At 67.2% G+C, this 15952-nt stretch overlaps 2 protein-coding genes across 5 annotated transcripts; one reads left to right on the top strand and one right to left on the bottom strand.

Annotated features, from left to right (window-relative positions):
* Positions 1 to 483: 483 nt before the first annotated feature.
* On the top strand, positions 484 to 10179 carry MICAL1 (microtubule associated monooxygenase, calponin and LIM domain containing 1). Of its 2 annotated transcripts, none has more exons than XM_074564199.1 (25): positions 484 to 617; positions 697 to 975; positions 1794 to 2001; positions 2122 to 2238; positions 2441 to 2539; positions 2624 to 2779; positions 2978 to 3078; positions 3360 to 3617; positions 4001 to 4116; positions 4200 to 4326; positions 4589 to 4661; positions 5133 to 5283; positions 5359 to 5546; positions 5668 to 5777; positions 5860 to 5910; positions 6011 to 6088; positions 6460 to 6628; positions 6724 to 6806; positions 6918 to 7500; positions 7622 to 7701; positions 7848 to 7946; positions 8072 to 8165; positions 8265 to 8364; positions 8465 to 8538; positions 8653 to 10179. In XM_074564199.1, exons 2-25 carry the CDS (start codon positions 715 to 717, stop codon positions 8781 to 8783), a joined length of 3507 nt encoding a protein of 1168 aa, XP_074420300.1. In that variant the 5' UTR covers positions 484 to 617; positions 697 to 714; the 3' UTR covers positions 8784 to 10179. The 2 variants fall into 2 exon arrangements, with proteins under 2 accessions (XP_074420300.1, XP_074420302.1); XM_074564201.1 differs by having other exon boundaries at positions 505 to 622.
* On the bottom strand, positions 10172 to 15548 carry SMPD2 (sphingomyelin phosphodiesterase 2). 3 transcript variants are annotated; one of them, XM_074564204.1, is made up of 11 exons: positions 15487 to 15548; positions 14034 to 14136; positions 13469 to 13565; positions 12954 to 13030; positions 12592 to 12685; positions 12413 to 12502; positions 11963 to 12045; positions 11610 to 11742; positions 11422 to 11526; positions 11173 to 11329; positions 10172 to 10939 (listed from the first exon to the last, which is right to left on the bottom strand). In XM_074564204.1, the coding sequence occupies exons 2-11, from the start codon at positions 14081 to 14083 to the stop codon at positions 10596 to 10598; spliced, it is 1230 nt and encodes a 409-aa protein (XP_074420305.1). In that variant the 5' UTR covers positions 14084 to 14136; positions 15487 to 15548; the 3' UTR covers positions 10172 to 10595. The 3 variants fall into 3 exon arrangements, with proteins under 3 accessions (XP_074420305.1, XP_074420306.1, XP_074420307.1); XM_074564205.1 differs by having other exon boundaries at positions 15297 to 15525; XM_074564206.1 differs by lacking the exon at positions 15487 to 15548 and adding an exon at positions 14315 to 14380.
* Between the last annotated feature and the right edge of the window lie 404 nt (positions 15549 to 15952).

Genomic DNA, 15952 nt, shown 5'->3' with positions numbered 1-15952 from the left:
GGTGGCATGGGACGGTGCCGGGGGGACGGTGCCAGGAGCGGGAGGCAGATGCAAGGAGTGCCGGTCTCCCGGGAGATGCCAGGGGAAGGGGAGTTTTGGGGTGCCCGCGGAGGGGATGCGCTGCACCCCTCCTCCCACGGGTTCTTTGGCACGACGGGGCTGTTTGTACCGTGGTTTTGGCTTTTTTTGGTTTCCCCACGGGCGCTTCCTCTGTGCTAATCTGCTTCCGCCCCGCGCTGGAGGTGGCAGAGGCGGAGGTGGGGGAAAAAGTCACTCCAGTCGGGTTGCAAAAGCCGGGCTGGCGGGATGGGTCCCACCCTGCTCCCTCCTGCCCCCGGGACCCCCCTCCCCCTGCGAGAGGGTGAAGAGGAAGGACGCGGCATCTTCGCTCCAAAACGCCACGCTCTGCTCTCAGCTGCTGCAGGTATACACCGTATGGAGGAAGCTGCTTGCTGCCACCGCAGCCGTCCCCTCCCCTGACGTCACCGCGGCCGGGTGACACGGTGGCTCGCTGGGTGCAGCACCCAGGGGAGGCTCTGGCCGGAAAGGACCCCGATTTCGGCAGCACCGTCACCCAGCGGCACCCCTGGCTGGGAAACCTCGCGCCGAGACACCAGGTCTGGTACGGGATGGGTTTGAGGATGGGGATCCGGGGGGTTGGGACCCCCCACGCTTATCTCCGCCGCCCCTCGCCAGGCTGCCGGGTGAAGCGGGATGAGCGTGCCGGTGGAGGAGCCGGGCAACCCGGCCCATGCCATCTTCGAGAGGTTCCTGCGTGCCGGGGAGTGCCGGGAGGTGCTGGGCTGCTTCGGGGAGCTGTGCCGGCAGCTGGGGCTGCAGGGCAGCGGGCTGCAGCTCTACCACGGCCTCAAAGCTGCCCTCAACTACTGGAGTGCCAAGGCCCTGTGGAGCAAGCTGGATAAGAAAGCCGGGCACAAGGACTACGACCAGGGCACAGCCTGTGCCAGCACCAAGGTACCGGGGACACAGGCCACGGGGTTTGGGTCCCTCCTCGCCCTGCGTCCTTGTCCCTGGGGGAAGGGCATCCCTTGGGGCATCCTGACCCTGACCCCAGGGAGGACGCGGGATGTGCCGGGTGGGAGGTTGATGGGGTTTAATGGGACAGTGTGTCAAATTAGCACCGCTCCCTTCGCCACGGGGTGATGCCACCTCGGTGCCACCCAGCCAGCGGTGTCCTTCCTCCTCCCGGCTGCTCCTCACTGGGGACATCCCATGGAGGGGCTGCAAAGGGGCAGAGGGACCGGCCGAGCCCCTTCTGGGGGACTGGAGTGTGTCCCCGTGGGGTTGGGGGACCCTATTTCTGTCCCTCTGTCCCGGAGCTGATGGCTTTTGTCCCCACTGCTGGTGCCCCATCGTCCCCCCACCCTGTGAGGGGCTGGCAGGAGATCAGACCCGAGTTTTGATCCTGTTGCTGGTGAAATCTCCGGGTTCCCGGGCTGCAGCAGCCGGCAGACGTGCGCGCCTTATCTCACCGAGCGCTTTAATTGCTGCCATTGCCCCGTGTGAAGGCAAGGTTCAGGCAGCCAGGGAGGCGGGGGGCACCCCACAAGGCCCCCCCATTGCAGGGAGTAGCAGTGCTTGCACCCCAGGGGAAAATGGGAACAGCGGGGGGGGCCGGATCCTGACCTGGGGAAGGGGGGAGATGCTGCTTGCGGTGGTGCTGAGCTCTCTGGGGATTTACCCCATCCCCAAACCCCTGTTCGGGGCTGGGGGCTGGGGGGGGAGGATCTGGGGGGTGCCTGTCCCCTTCACGCCGCCCGTCCCCTTCGCAGTGCCTGGTGGTGGGGGCCGGTCCCTGCGGGCTGCGGGCGGCCATCGAGCTGGCGCTGCTGGGTGCCCGCGTGGTGCTGCTGGAGAAGCGGGACTCCTTCTCCCGCAACAACGTCCTGCACCTCTGGCCCTTCACCATCCACGACCTGCGGGCGCTGGGCGCCAAGAAGTTTTACGGGCGCTTCTGCACCGGCACGCTGGACCACATCAGTGAGTTGGGTTTTTTTGGGGGGTGGAGGGGGGTCAAGCTCTGCGCCCCCAGGGTCCCCCCGCCGTGGGCAGCCCAGGGGCCGCGGGGTGCATCCCTGAGTGCCCCCTCTCCCCTCCCAGGTATCCGGCAGCTCCAACTGATCCTGCTGAAGGTGGCTTTGCTCCTGGGGGTGGAAGTGCACATCAACGTGCAGTTCAAGGGCCTCGTCCCCCCCGCGGGCAAGGCAGCCGGACAGGGTAAGGCATCACTGCGGGGTGGGTGGCATCCCCAGGGACAAGGACAGGGCTGCAGGTGGCCTCTCTGGGCCCCCCAGTCCCTCTGCTAGCCCGGGGCATGCCTTCTGGGGGGAGAGGATGAGGTGCAAACCTCTCCCCCCGCCTCCCCGGAGCAGGTCCCAGCTGAGACCCAGCACGCTCGTGACCGTCCCTCTCCCCGCAGGCGGCTGGCGGGCTGTGCTGCAGCCCGGCTCCTCTCCCCTCAGCCACTACGAGTTCGACGTCCTCATCTCAGCCGGCGGCGGCAAATTTGTCCCCGAAGGTGACAGCAGCGGGTCCCTGCACCCCCAGGACTGGTTTCGGGGGAGGGGGTTGGATGGGGGCTCACGCCTCTGCCGTCCCGCAGGGTTCAAGCGGAAGGAGACGCGGGGGAAGCTGGCCATCGGCATCACCACCAACTTCATCAACCGTCACAGCCGGGCCGAGGTGGAGGTGGCCGAGATCAGTGGCGTGGCCCGAATCTACAACCAGAAGTTCTTCCAAAACCTCTACAACAAAACAGGTCGGTGGTCCCAGCCCCCCGGTGTGTGGTGTCCCTCTCCCCCCGCCAGTGCAATGGGAGGCTCAGCCCTGGGATGTCCCCTGCGTGATGGGATGCATCCCCGTCGCGGGGGACATTTGGTGGCTGAGCCCAGCGCGGGGGCTCCCCGTGGCCCCGGCTCTGCCCTGGGGCTCAGCTCAGCCCCTTCCCCATCGCCAGGCATCGACCTGGAAAACATCGTCTACTACAAGGACGACACTCACTATTTCGTCATGACGGCCAAGAAGCAGAGCCTGCTCAAGAAGGGGGTCATCCTGCAGGTGAGGAGGGCAGGATCGCGCCCTGGCATCCCATAGGGATGGGCGGCCGAAAGCCTGGAGAGTGGGATGCGGATCATGGGTGCTAATCACCGGGCTGGTGGGGGTTTCGACAGCGTTGACTGTGCCAGCGTCCCGTGCCAGGGGAAAAATCTCCTTCTGGGGGGCTCACAGCCCCAAGCCTGGTGGCACGGCTTCACCCCGGAGCTGGCTGCACCCAGGCTGGGGCGACAAACACCACCTCCCGCATCCCGGCCAGCTTCACCCCATCCCCATCCCCGCAGGACAAAGCGGACATCGAGAGCCTGCTGTCCCCGGAGAACGTGAACCGGGACGCCCTCCTCAGCTACGCCAAAGAAGCTGCCAATTTCTCCACCAACTACCGCCTGCCCGAGCTGGAGTTTGCCCTCAACCACCGGGACCTGCCGGACGTCGACATGTTCGACTTCACCTGCATGACGCGCTCGGAGAACGCGGCGCTGGTGCGGGAGCACAACGGGGCCCGTCTGCTCCTCGGGCTGGTGGGCGACTGCTTGGTGGAGGTGAGGGGCCAGCTCGCAGCACCACCGCGTGCCTCAGTTTCCCCTCTCCCTGCGAGATGTGTCGGTCGCAGTATATTCCCCCTCCCTAAGCGCTTCTCGCCCTGGCGCACCCCATCCCCGGGGGCAGGCTCCCCAAGTCCCGGCAGCGGGATGCTTTGGTGGGGTTATCCCCTTCCCCAGCCCCACTGGGGATGTGGGGTGGGTTCAGGGTGGAGCCCAGCTCCTCCCCAGACGCAGCCGTACCGGCTCCCTGCTCCCTGCGCGTCCCGCCGCCGCTCCCTGCTTTCATCCCCGGCCAAGCCCGGCAGCTCCCGGCCTCCTCCCAGCCGCCCCGACCGGCCGCGCGGCTCCGTCTCCATCTCTCTCTGCCTTTCCCTTCGCAGCCCTTCTGGCCGCTGGGCACCGGCGTGGCCAGGGGTTTCCTCGCCGCCTTCGATGCGGCGTGGATGGTGCGGCGGTGGGCAGCCGGGACCCCCCCGCTGGAGGTGCTGGCCGAGAGGTGAGTGTCCTCGTCCCGCCGAGCTAGTCCTGGATGGGGCAGGGGTGGTGGCACTGAGGCCAGCCCTGTCCCTCGCACCCAAGGGAGAGCATCTACCAGCACCTCTCGCAGACCTCCCCGGACAACACCCACAAGAACATCAGCCAGTACAGCATCGACCCGGCCACGCGCTACCCCAACATCAACCTGCAGGCCATCAAAGCCAATCAGGTAGCCGGCCCGGGTCCTGCCGCGGGGCAGCCATCCAGCCCAGCCTCCCCAGGCGTCAGGGTGACACCGATTTGCTCCGTCCCCTGTCCCCAAAGGGTGCGAGGCTGAAGCTGTTGGTCCCCAGGGCATTTAATGCATTGCCTGTTGCAGATGCGGGTGGTCCTGGGGAGGTCGGGGGCGGGGGGTCTCCTTTGCCGGGGTCAGCTCCCTGCGCTGGCTCTGGGCAGGTGGTGACCTGCCACCGATGTGTCCCCATCGGCAGGTCCGGGACCTCTACCTCGTGGGTGTGGTGGAGGTGGACCACAAGAGGAAGATCAGCAACCAGCTCAGCACCGGTAGGAGCAGCCGGTCCTGCCCCGTCCCCCCCGGCGCCCGGACCCCCCGTTCCTCCCAGCAGCCCATGCCAGAGCCGCTCCTGCCCTGATTTTCCTCCCCATCCTTCTTTCTTGAGCCCTGGCCGGGATCCAGCTGGCCACCGTGCTCCTCCCAGCAGCGGCTACGTTTCCGTCCCAGTGGCACCGCTGGTTTCCGTTCCCTCTGCCCGTGGCCCCCCTGGGGACACAGCCCCCCACCTGCCTTTGTTGTCCCCCTCCTTCTTGCCTGCACTGATGCTCAGCCGTGACAGATGCTTTATCAGCCCATTTATTGAGCCCTGGGGGGTGGTTGCGTGGCGGGGGGGGGGGTGTCTTATGTCACTCCTGTGGGACCCCTTCCCTGCTAAAGCACTGATGATGGGAGGGGGGAGTGGGCTGGGGGGGGTTGTCCCCTGCCTCCGTGGGATGGGGACACGTGCGCTGCCTCCCCAGCGGTCTCCGGAGACGCCTACGAAGAGCTGCTGAGGTGGTGCCAGGCCAGCACGGCCGGGTTCCGCGGCGTGGAGGTGACCGACTTCACCAGCTCCTGGACCAGCGGCTTGGCCCTCTGCGCCCTCGTCCACCGCTTCCGCCCCGACCTGGTGTGAGTGCCTGCTGCCCCCCCGGACCACCCCCGCCCTGCGGAGCCCACCCTGATGGCACCCGTGTCTCCCCGCAGGGACCTGAACTCCATGGACCTCCAGGATCCCATCCGGACCCACCAGATGATACTGGACGTGGCGGAGCAGGAGCTGGGCATCCAGCCCGTCCTCTCCAGCGCCGAGATGGCCACCATGGCAGAACCCGACCGCCTGGGGCTCATCACCTACCTCAGCCAGTTTTATGAAGCTTTCAAGACCTCTCCAGGTACGAGATTTTGGGGGCGGGGGAAGGTTTATCCTACCCCGAGCCCCACCGGGGCTGGCTGGGTGCCCCCCCGGCTTTGTAGGGAGGGTCCCACCAGCGTGGCTGTGTCCCCTCTGCGCAGAGGCGGAGGAGGTCAGGAAGAAGCCGCTGTCTCCCCACGGCACACGAGGGGCCATCCTCTTCCTCAGCAAGCTGCAGAAGAGCCGGAACCTGACACACAAACGTGCCCAGGTGAGCGACCCCCACTCAGACCCTCGTGATACCCCAAAACCATGTGTCCCCCCCATCCTAGCCACCCCGTTTGCGTTTGCAGGATAGTGCCCAGAAGGATGCTGAGGCCAAGAGGACCCGCAGGGACGCCGAGGTGGGTCTGCCCCGGGTTCCCTGGGGGATGCTCCGTGGGGGTGCAGCCATCCCCGGGTGGGGGGAGCAGGGCGCTGACCCTCCCCTCGGGTTGCTCGTAGCTGGACACGGGGCTGGACGGAGACACTCCGGACGGTGCCCACGAGCCGCCGCCAACGGCCACGACGGACCCAGGGCAGGTCGGTCCTCACGTCACCATGGGGGGGGGGGGGGGGGGGTGTCTAGCTCTGGGCATGGGGGGGCGCTTGGGGGGCAGCGGCGGCTGGTGGGGCCGAGCCAAGGGCTGGGACCGGGGCTGCGCAAGCGAACGCCCACGGGCTCCCGGCTCCTCCCTGCCTGTTTCCTGACCCAACTGGTTTTCCGGAGCCAAGACTTGCCGCTCCCTCGCTGGTGCCAGCAACCCCGTTCCCGGGCACCCGGACCCACCTCTGCAAGAGGGGCTAAACCCCCTCCAACCCCCCCCCCTCCCCGGGCTGCTGGCAAAGCCTCGGAGCAGGGTGGGTGCCAGCACCCCGCTGCCACCCCAACCTGTCCTCTCCCCCCGCCGCAGCCACCCGCCCGCGGGGAGAGCAGCGACGCCTGCTACTTCTGCGGCCGCCGCGTCTACATCCTGGAGCGAGCCAGCGCCGAGGGACGCTTCTTCCACCGCGGCTGCTTCCAGTGCCGGCGCTGCGGGGCCACCCTGCGCCTGGGCGACTACGCCTTCGACGAGGAGGACGGTGAGGCTGGTTTTGGGGCGAGGGGATGCTCGAGGGGCAAGGCTTCTCCACCTTGCAGGTCATCACACAGGTTTCCTCCCCCCACCCTGGCCCAGGTCATTTTTACTGCTCGCTTCACTACCCCAGTCCCCCCGGCATGGACCTGCCCCAGGACGAGCTCCCGGCGCTGCCCCATGGGGTAAGTCACCGTGAATCCCCATAGATGATGGGGGGCAAGGCAGAAGGCGGAGGGGGATGCTCGGGCATGGCCCCGCGCTGCATCACCCCTCTGCTGCTGGTTCTGCTCTAGGGTGCCACTGCTGGCCACCCACCCGTGGACGCTGGGAGCCCATGTGTGTCCCCCCTGGAGGGGCCACCCGGTCCCCTGCAGCCCCCACTAGCAGCCCCACGGCCGGAGGGAGAGCCTGGGGTAGCGGAGGATGCTGTGGATGGTGGTGACATGAAGGAAGATGGTGACATGGAGGAGCGTGGTGACATAGAAGAGCATGGTGACATGAAGGAACACGGTGACATGGAGGAGCATGGTGACATAGAAGAGCATGGTGTCATGGAGGAGTGCACTGACATGGAGGAGCAGGAGCTGCCTACACAGCCTGGAGGGGATGCAGAGGAGGAGGAGGGTGCTGAACCAGAGCCCCGAGGGCTGGCAGAGGAGGGTGAGGAGAGCGGGGGCAGGAGGAAGATCGTCCTTACGCCCCTGGAGAAGCTCAAGCTGTCCACGCTGAATCTCACTGGTGAAGCGGAGCTCGAGCCACCGCCGAAGCCGGCTCGTCTGCGGCTCCAAGCGGCACCCGAGGTCCTCCCTGCCCTGTGGCAGAAACAAGGTGCCTGGGAGGAGGAGGAGGAGGAGGAGGAAACGGCCATGGAGGAAGGTAGGTGGCTGCAAGCTGGAGTCTCCAGCCGAGCAGGGCTGTGGGTCCCCCTGGCACCCTGCCGTGCTCCACGTCTTGCTTGTTGAGGCACAGGCCCCAAATGGCCCTTTTCTTGGGGCAGCTTTGGAGGAGAGTGACAGTGAGGAAGAAGAGGAGGAGGAAGAGGAGGAAGGCGCAGACACCAGCATCATGGCAGAGCTGGTGAGTGCTTTCCCGGGGTGGTGGCTGGGGGTCTTGCCAGCATCTCCTCTCACCGAGGCATCGGCTCCGGCTCTGCCGCGGCGGCTGGGACCGGAGGTGCCCGGCGCAGGGACTGACCCCCGGCCCGTGCCACCATCCCTTCGCAGTGCCTGGACCTGGGGGAAGAGGAGAAATACCCCACCTGGAAGCGCACGCTGACCCGCCGGGCCAGGGAAGCCCAGATGAACCGGTTCTGCAAAGCCCAGGTAGCCCCACGGGGGAGAGCAGGGTCCCCAGCCCAGCGCCGTCCCCTGTCCCCTCCATCCCGCTGCCGGTGGCCACATGCCCAGGAGGTGCCGGCCCGTGGGCAAGCGCTGCCCTTCCCTTACAGACCATCCAGAGGCGGCTGGAGGAGATTGAGGTGACGTTCCGGGAGCTGGAGCAGCAGGGTATCAAGCTGGAGAAGTTACTCCGGGATGAGGACGGTAAGACCAAGGTGGATGGGCCACTGTGACCCCCGTGGCTGGGGGAAGGGGGGGGGGTCTGTGCCCCCTGCTCACACCCCCACCTCCGCTGCCCCGCAGGCACCCCGGCCGACCAGAAGACGCAGTGGATGAACCAGCTGCTGTACCTGGTCCAGAAGAAGAACAGCCTGATGTCCGAGGAGTCCGACCTCATGATTGCGTAAGGCTTGGGGGGATGCTCCCCGGGGGTGTGTGCGGGGGGGGCTCAGCTCACCCCAGCCCCCCCCGAGCCCAGCACCCCCCGCCTTCCCTCCCCGCAGGGTGCAGGAGCTGAAGCTGGAGGAGCAGCAGTGGCAGCTGGACCACAGGCTCCGGTTCTACATGAACATGGAGGGTGAGTGCCAACACATGCGTGGGGAGTGGGGGGGTCCCTGTGTGTGGTGGGGGGAGCGGTGCTGGGGCTGTGCCCCCCCCCCCCCAGTCCTGCTCCAGCCCCCTGCTCCTGCAGAATCCCTGAAGACGCCCGAGGATCGCGTGGCCGAGCAGGAGATCCTGGCGCAGCTGGTGGAGGTGGTGAACAAGCGCAACGTCCTCATCCACATCCAGGAGGAGAAGCGGCTCAGCGAGCTGCAGGCCTGAGCCCCGCGGCCCCAGGACCCACCGGTTCCTCCCCGGGGGTGGGGGGGACAACGAGTGGTCCCCACCCCAGCAGAGCATCACCCTGAGCTGCTTCTGAAGGTGGCGATGCCTGAGCTGCCCGCAGGGAGCTGCGGCGGCGAATCCAGGTCCCCGCTTGCCAAAGCCTGCCGTGGAGGGGCCGGACCCGCTGGTGAATGCCCATGTGGGGAGACACCGAGGAGTACCCCAGCTTTGGGGTGCAGAGAGGGCGTCCCCGCGCTTGCCTGGACTGCCTTTGCCTTGTGCTTGCTTGAAAACAAGATTTGCAGGGGGCTACAGAACACGGGGACTGCGGCGGCTCTGCCCGCGGCTTGCTACAGGAGGAAGAAGCCCCCACAGGGGAGTGGGATCTCCACCAGATCTGGAGGTCCCACAGCCATCACCCCTTCAAGGGGACGCTGCCCGGAGGCTTGGTCAGGGCATCGAAAGCGTTTTGTCCAGCAGAGCCCTTTGTGCTGGAGCTGCGCTGCTGGCTGCCTCAGCACAGGCAGGAGAGATGCTCCATGGCTGCCCAGCCGCCACCGGGCAGCAAAGGGCTTCGCTCCCAACAGCAAGGACATGACTGTGGCCACCACAGGCGGGTCACAGTGGAGATGCCAAATGTGGAGGGGCAATGTCAGGAGTAGCCCCTGGAAGCCAACCCGGACGTCCTTCCCAGCTGGGAACGTCCATCCTAGCCTGGGACATCCATCCCAGCTGAGGACACCCGTCGTAACACAGGACAACCATTGCAGCCTGGGACATCCATCCTAATGCAGGACATCCATCCCAGCCTGGGACATCCATCTCTTCCAGGGACATCCATCCCAGCCAGGGACATCTGGCTCTACGAGTCGGGTCAGTGACAGACAGACTGGGCTGATCCCACCGCTCTCCATCACTGCTTTTGGGTGCCACGTCCACGTTGTCCCCGGCCACTGCAGGAAGCCAGGGTCAGAACCCCCCTGCAAGGCCCCAGGGCTGGGGAAGGGGCTTTTTGACCAGCAGGTCCCCGTGGGGATCGTGCCCAGGGCCGGTGCTGTGTGACACCAAGGACAAGGGATGCCAGCGGCCGTGTCCTCCTTGCCCCTTTGGGTTTTCCCCTGCTTGGCAATGCCCAACTGGCCTTTGCACGGACTTCTCAGACCTTTCTGGGGTCCCTGCTTGCCACGGGGCGGCCTCCGCGGCCGAACGGTGCATATGGCAGCCCCAGCCGTGTGGGGCATGGGGGGGGGTCCCGGGCACGGGCTCCTGCTGCCGCTTCCTTCAGCGCCTCCCCAAACACTCCTGCCCACCCTTCATTTGTACCAGCCCCACTATCCTGCTGCAACCCCCCGCTTCCCTTCGAATAAAGTCTCCCCGACCCGGCGACAAGGGCTAAAATAACGCCTTTATTTTCCATCCGAGTCAAATCCGGTCGCTGGAGCAGTCGCCAGCTTTCAGCAGGAGCCCCCGAGGCCACCCCGGGCAAGGGGAGGCTGAGCCTCTTGAGCCTCCCGGCCACGCTGGCGGGTTTGTTCCAGGTAGAACGGGTGTATTAAAAAATAGCAATTAAAATCCGCCCCTTGCCGTGGTTCCCATGGGGGCCAATGCAATGAATCTGCCCCAAAAATCTTAATTTCAGACAGAGAGCGTCAAACCTGCGCTACCGAGCCGGCCGCAGCGCTGCTCACCTAAAACTAGAAGTCGACTAGAAAAAGGGACTGAAAGGATGAAGGATGGGGCTGGGGCAGGGGCGGGGGGACGACAACGGGGACAACGTGGATGCCAACGTGGGACACCCACGGCCTCAGCTCAGCCGTCGCTGGGACGCTCCTGCAGCGCCCGCAGGGCCATCCGCATCTGCTCCTCCGTGCCCTGCAGCATCTTCACCTCCATGGTGTGGAAGAGGTGGAGGCCGGTGGCGAGGAGGAGGACGCCGAGGGCGAAGAAGGCCAGCAGGGAGAAGGAGAGCTTGGGGAAGGGCTGCTCGGCCGCCAGCCCCGCCAGCGCGCCCAGCACGGCCGCCGCCTGCAGCAGCAGCAGCAGCAGGGCCAGCACGGCCATCCTGCCCGCGGAGTAACGCTGCCGCCGCGCTGCCCGCAGCCCCACGCCCACCTCCGTCCGCGCCTCCGTCACCACGTCGGCCAGCGTCGGCTCTGCGGGAGGACAGGGGCACCTCAGCGGGGTGGCACCCCCCTCCCCCTCCTTGCACCCCTTTTCCTCCCCATCCCCACCGCTCCGCCCTGGCCGGGCAGCCCTCCGCAAGCAGCACCCCAAGGGATGCTCTAAGCAAGGGGAGACATCCCCAAAACCTCCACCCAACTCCACCAGTTGGCACACGGGGGACGCCGGCAGCATTCCCCACGCGCGCACACACCCCCCCCCGTACCAGCTGTGGCGAGGGTGTCACCCGCAGCCTGTCCCTGCCGCCGGATGTGCAGCGTCGCCATCACGGCTTCGTGGTCCGAGAAGGGGATGTCCGTGCCCGGGGCTGTCCCCGTGGTGGTCTTCAGCTCTTCGCACTTCACCGTGAAGCTGGAGACGGCCTGGTTGAGGGGACGGGGAGGCGGGGGGGTGTCACACCAATGCCTCACGCCCCCTGCCACCCGCAGCCGGTGGCCGAGGGCCCCCCCGTTACCTTGTAGAGGATGTAGTCGATGCGGATGCCCAGCGGGAAGGGCAGCAGCTCTGAATTGACGGTGAAGCAGTTGTTGGGGACGAGGGTGCAGCCGTCCTCGCAGCCCTGCGAGCAAGCGCCCGGGTTGGGGTCGGCGGGGGGCGGCTCTGTGTGTACCCCGGGACCCCACTCACCCCCCGGCCGCTCACCTCAAAGCGCGTGGCCTCGGCGAAGGCGTCCCGCAGCCCCGTCCAGCCGCGCAGCAGCCGGATGCCCACGTCTTCGGGGTGCATGTTCAGGTCCCCCCCCAGCACCACCACGTCGGCTGCTTTCGAGGTGTGTCTGCGGGGATGGGGACGGCTAACCCCCTTCCCCACCCTGCCCGGCGCCGGACTGGGATCACTGGGACCCCCCCGCCAGCGCTCCTCAGCCTTACTCCTGGCTGGGACTGGTGCAACTGGGAGCTCTCTGCAGCGCAAGCCCCAGGGGTGGGGGTGGCCGCACATGTCCTTGGGACCCGCAGCAGGGGGGGGACCCCGTGGGATGCCCCACGGCTGCTCACCGGATGAACTGCGCCAGCTCCCAGGCCTGCACCAGGCGGTGGGGCAGGTAGGCGTCCTTCTCCCGGCAGTACTCGGCATGCAGCTGGCAAGAAGAGGGGGGGAAAAGTGGCCGTGATGCCAGCACCCCCATGCTGGCACCTGCCCTGCCCCTTGACTCCCTGCAAACCCACCCAGCCCCCGCCAGGCGGTCCCTTTGGGGTCTGGCTGACCCCTGTCTTCACCCCATCCCCCTGGGGCCAGCCCGGGATGATGCTCACCCCACCGCGCAGCCAGGTTGTGGGTCCCTGCCCCCCTCAGAGCAATATTTCATTAAATCAGTGCGTCGTCCCAGGAGAGACGGTGCAGAGCAGCGGTTAAAGCAAGGGGACAGCGAAGGAGGGGTACGGCCACTCGTCCCCTCCCTCCCCATCGTCCCCCTGCCACGCCAGGTCCTTCCCCGGAGTGCTCACGTGGGTGACGTAGACGTTGAAGACGATCCCCGAGATCTTAATGATGACGAGGCCGACGGACTTGCCGCAGAACCAGTCCCCGTGCTGGAGCTGCCGGAGGGGAAGGGGAGCGGGTTGGGGTCGGCGAGGCTCCGTGGGGCTGGGCCCCATGGCGCCGCGTGTCCCCCCGCTCCGCTCACCATGTAGGGGTACCCGTTCAGCGAGTACTGGTAGAGGAGGGTGTCCAGGATGGGGAACCGGGAGAAGACACAGAGGCCGCTGCCGATCACCCCGCTGCGGGAGGGGAAAAGCACGGTGAGGAAGCGTGGGCCCCCCCCGGCTCCTCTGTCTCCCCCCTCAGCCCTGAGCCAAGGGGCTCCCTGGATGCCTGGACCCCAGTGTGCTCCCGTGAGCATCCCGCTCTCCAGGGATGGGGTCTCCCATGGTGACCTACAGCACCCGCACTGGTCTCTCCACGTGGCAAACACCGAGGAGGTGGCACAGCCCTGCCACAGCCCCGTGGACAGCCCCGGGGGTGGGGGGGCTGCCCAGCCCCTCTCACCTGCGGAAATAATGGGAGAAGGGGTAGCAGCCTCCCAGCTTCACTTTCAGGTCGCTGTAGTCCTGCTCGCTCCACACCTGGAGAACAGTGGGAGGGGCTGAGAACAGGCACACTCATCTCATGGGCTGAGAACAGGCACACTCGTCTCACGGCTCACGGGCTGAGAATGCACACGCTCGGCTCATGGGCTGAGAACGGGCATGCTCGTCTCACGGGCTGAGAACGCACACGCTCGTCTCAGGGGCTGAGAACGGGCACACTCGTCTCACGGCTCGGGCTGAGAACAGGCATGCTCGTCTCACGGCCTGAGGACGCACACACTCAGCTCACAGGCTGAGAACGGTCACGCTCGTCTCATGGGCTGAGAACGCACACGCTCGTCTCACGGGCTGAGAATGGGCATGCTCGTCTCACAGGCTGAGAACGCACACGCTCGTCTCAGGGGCTGAGAACGGGCACACTCGTCTCACGGCTCACGGGCTAACGCACACACTCAGCTCACGGGCTGCCCTCACCTCCTGCAGAAGCACCAGGTCAAAGCCCTCCCGGCGCAGCGTGTCCCCGATGAGCTGGACGCGCTCCTGCCGCCGCTTGCTCAGGTAGCGGATGGCCCTGCCGGAGAGAGGTAGGATGTCACAGCTTGGGGGGGGCAGGGGACGGGGTGACTGGGGGCTGTCGGGGCATGTCAGGACCCAAAACAAGGGAGACAGGGCTCCGGTACTGGTATGGGCAGGATGCAGACTCGGGGAGATGGGAGAGGAGGGGAAAAAGGCCATGTGGGGACACGGGGACAAGAGGGAGGTGCTGTTTGGGGACAGCTTTTCCTGCCTGCAAAATCGAAACAGCCGGTTGGGGTGCGAATGGGGGACCCTTTTCTTGGGGGGGAGGGAGGGGGCAGGCGCAGAGGGGATGGGGGGCACTGCTCAGCCGAACACCTCATGACCTGGAGCTGGGAGAACGATGCGACCCCGAAAAGAAGGGGACGGGAAGGTGACGCAAAGGTGGGACCCCTCTCCCGGTGCAGGGGTCCCTGTCCCCACCCGTGCAGCCCGGCGCGGCCGCGGCGGACTCCGGACTCACCAGCAGTTGAGGTCAAAGACGCGGAGCTGCAGGGTGGGCTCTCCCTCCATCGCTCACCAGGGCTTCGCCGGGGCCGGAGGGGAATGGCGGGCAGAAGGGGGTCCTGCGGGGAGCGGGTTGGTGTGACAGCCCTGGGGGGCCGGCGCAGGGCGCGGGGCAGAGCCAGGGTGCCACAGCGCAGGGGCCGAGCCGAGGCAAAGTCCGGGAGGGAGGAGCGCTCGGGGTGCTCCTGCGCGGCCCATCCCCAACCCCAACTTGCCCCAAAACAGGGACCCACGTACCCGAACCACACGGGTGACCCCTCTATCCCGCGGGTGGGGCAGGGATGGGATACAAGGCTCAAACCCCTTGTCTGTCAGCGAGTTTTGTTCCTGGATGGACTTTAAACCCGGGGTTCAAAGTGACGCTGCGAGGCACGGGCATGGGACACCCCACCACCTGCCTCCCCACTTGGGAAGCCCAGGGATACCGTGGAAGACCCCACACCCCGCAGCACCCAGCAGCTCCCGCGGCAGCCCCGGCGCTGTTTACCAAGCCCCCGGCTCCCCACAGCCTCTCCCGGGGACACGGGACAGTTTGGAAAGGGCAAAGAGCAAATGCGGGGCTCCGGGATGCCGGGGGCCAGCAGTGCGGTACAGGCGGCGGAGTACAGGCAGCTGGGGGCAGGCAGCGATGTAAAGGCAGCAGGGTGCAGGCAGTGGGGTAAGGGCAGCTGGGGGTGGGCAGCTGGGTACAGGCAGCCAAGTACAGGCAGTGGGGTGCAGGCAGCAGGGTACAGGGAGCTGGGTACAGGTGGCTGAGTACAGGCAGCCGAGTACAGGCAGTGGGGTGCAGGCAGCCAGGTACAGGCAGCAGAGTACAGGCAGCAGAGTACAGGCAGCCAGTGCAGGCAGTGGGGTGCAGGCAGCAGAGTACCGGCAGTGGGGTGCAGGCAGCCAAGTACAGGCAGCAGAGCACAGGCAGTGGGGTGCAGGCAGCAAGTGCCGGCAGCGGGGTGCAGGCATCAGAGTACAGGCGGCCAAGTACAGGCAGCGAGTGCAGGCAGCGAGCGCAGGCAGCGGGGTACAGGCAGCTGGGAACAGGCAGCCGGGAACAGGCGGCCGGGCTGTGCCGGCCCCCCCCAGGATTACCGAGCAGCTCATCCCTGCGCCCTGCTAATACCGGCGTCTCCTACCGGGGCTGAGCCCCCCCGGGATCGCTCCCCCCACCCCCGGCCGCGCTTCGCACCCCACCCCCCCGCACCCCCCCTCCACACACACACACCCCCGGCTCCCCGCGGGACCGGAGCCCGGCGGGAGCAACAGGCGGAGACGGGACGGGAGAGCGGAGCAACAGGCGGAGACGGGGACGGGAGCGCGCAGCAACAGGCGGAGCGCGGGAGGGGGGAGCGCGGAGCAACAGGCGGAACCGGGACGGGAGCGCGGAGCGGAGCGGGGCGCGGAGCGGAGCGGACCTGGAGCGGCGCGGAGCCGCGGGAACTACGCGTCCCGGCAGGCAGCGGCGCGGAAGGGGAAGGGGAAGGGGAAGGGGAAGGGAAGGGACCGGGGAGGGCCGGCCCCGGGAGGCGGTGCGCGGCGGGGCCGGGGCGGGTCGGGGGGGGAATGGGGATGGGGTGCGGCGGGAGGTGGGGCGGGGGACACTGGGGAGGGACACGGGGGGTGCCCTCATCAGGGGTAAGGGTGGGTTCGCACAGCTCTTCCCCTGGGGTTGTTGTGTCCCGTCCTTTCCCCCCCCGCGCTGCCTGGCAGGGGGGTGTGCAGGGTCCTGCCCTGCGCTGCGCCTTCCCAAAGCAGCCCGTCATTACAGAATGGTTACAGAGCTGGAAGGGACCTTAAAGCCCAGCCAGTGCCACCCCCTGCCCTGGGCAGGGACACCTCCCGCCAGCCCAGGTTGCTCCAAGCCCCGTCCAACCTGGCCTT

The sequence above is a fragment of the Larus michahellis genome, chromosome 21, assembly GCF_964199755.1.
Source record: "Larus michahellis chromosome 21, bLarMic1.1, whole genome shotgun sequence".
In the NCBI taxonomy this organism is placed as follows: domain Eukaryota; kingdom Metazoa; phylum Chordata; class Aves; order Charadriiformes; family Laridae; genus Larus; species Larus michahellis.
The sequence above is the reverse complement of the archived record's forward strand: the minus strand, read 5'-3'. Positions and strand labels throughout refer to the sequence as shown.

Bases quoted from the DNA above. Each gene is read 5' to 3' on its own strand.
- MICAL1 (XM_074564199.1), top strand. From the start codon at position 715: ATGAGCGTGCCGGTGGAGGAGCCGGGCAACCCGGCCCATGCCATCTTC. The intron at 6,807-6,917 runs GTAAGTCACCGT...GTTCTGCTCTAG, and splicing joins TCCCGGCGCTGCCCCATGGG to GGTGCCACTGCTGGCCACCC. The intron at 8,365-8,464 runs GTAAGGCTTGGG...CCCTCCCCGCAG, and splicing joins GAGTCCGACCTCATGATTGC to GGTGCAGGAGCTGAAGCTGG.
- SMPD2 (XM_074564204.1), bottom strand. From the start codon at position 14,083: ATGGAGGGAGAGCCCACCCTGCAGCTCCGCGTCTTTGACCTCAACTGC. The intron at 13,031-13,468 runs GTGAGGGCAGCC...ACTGTTCTCCAG, and splicing joins ACCTGGTGCTTCTGCAGGAG to GTGTGGAGCGAGCAGGACTA. The intron at 11,527-11,609 runs GTGAGCGGCCGG...GCTTGCTCGCAG, and splicing joins CCGAGGCCACGCGCTTTGAG to GGCTGCGAGGACGGCTGCAC.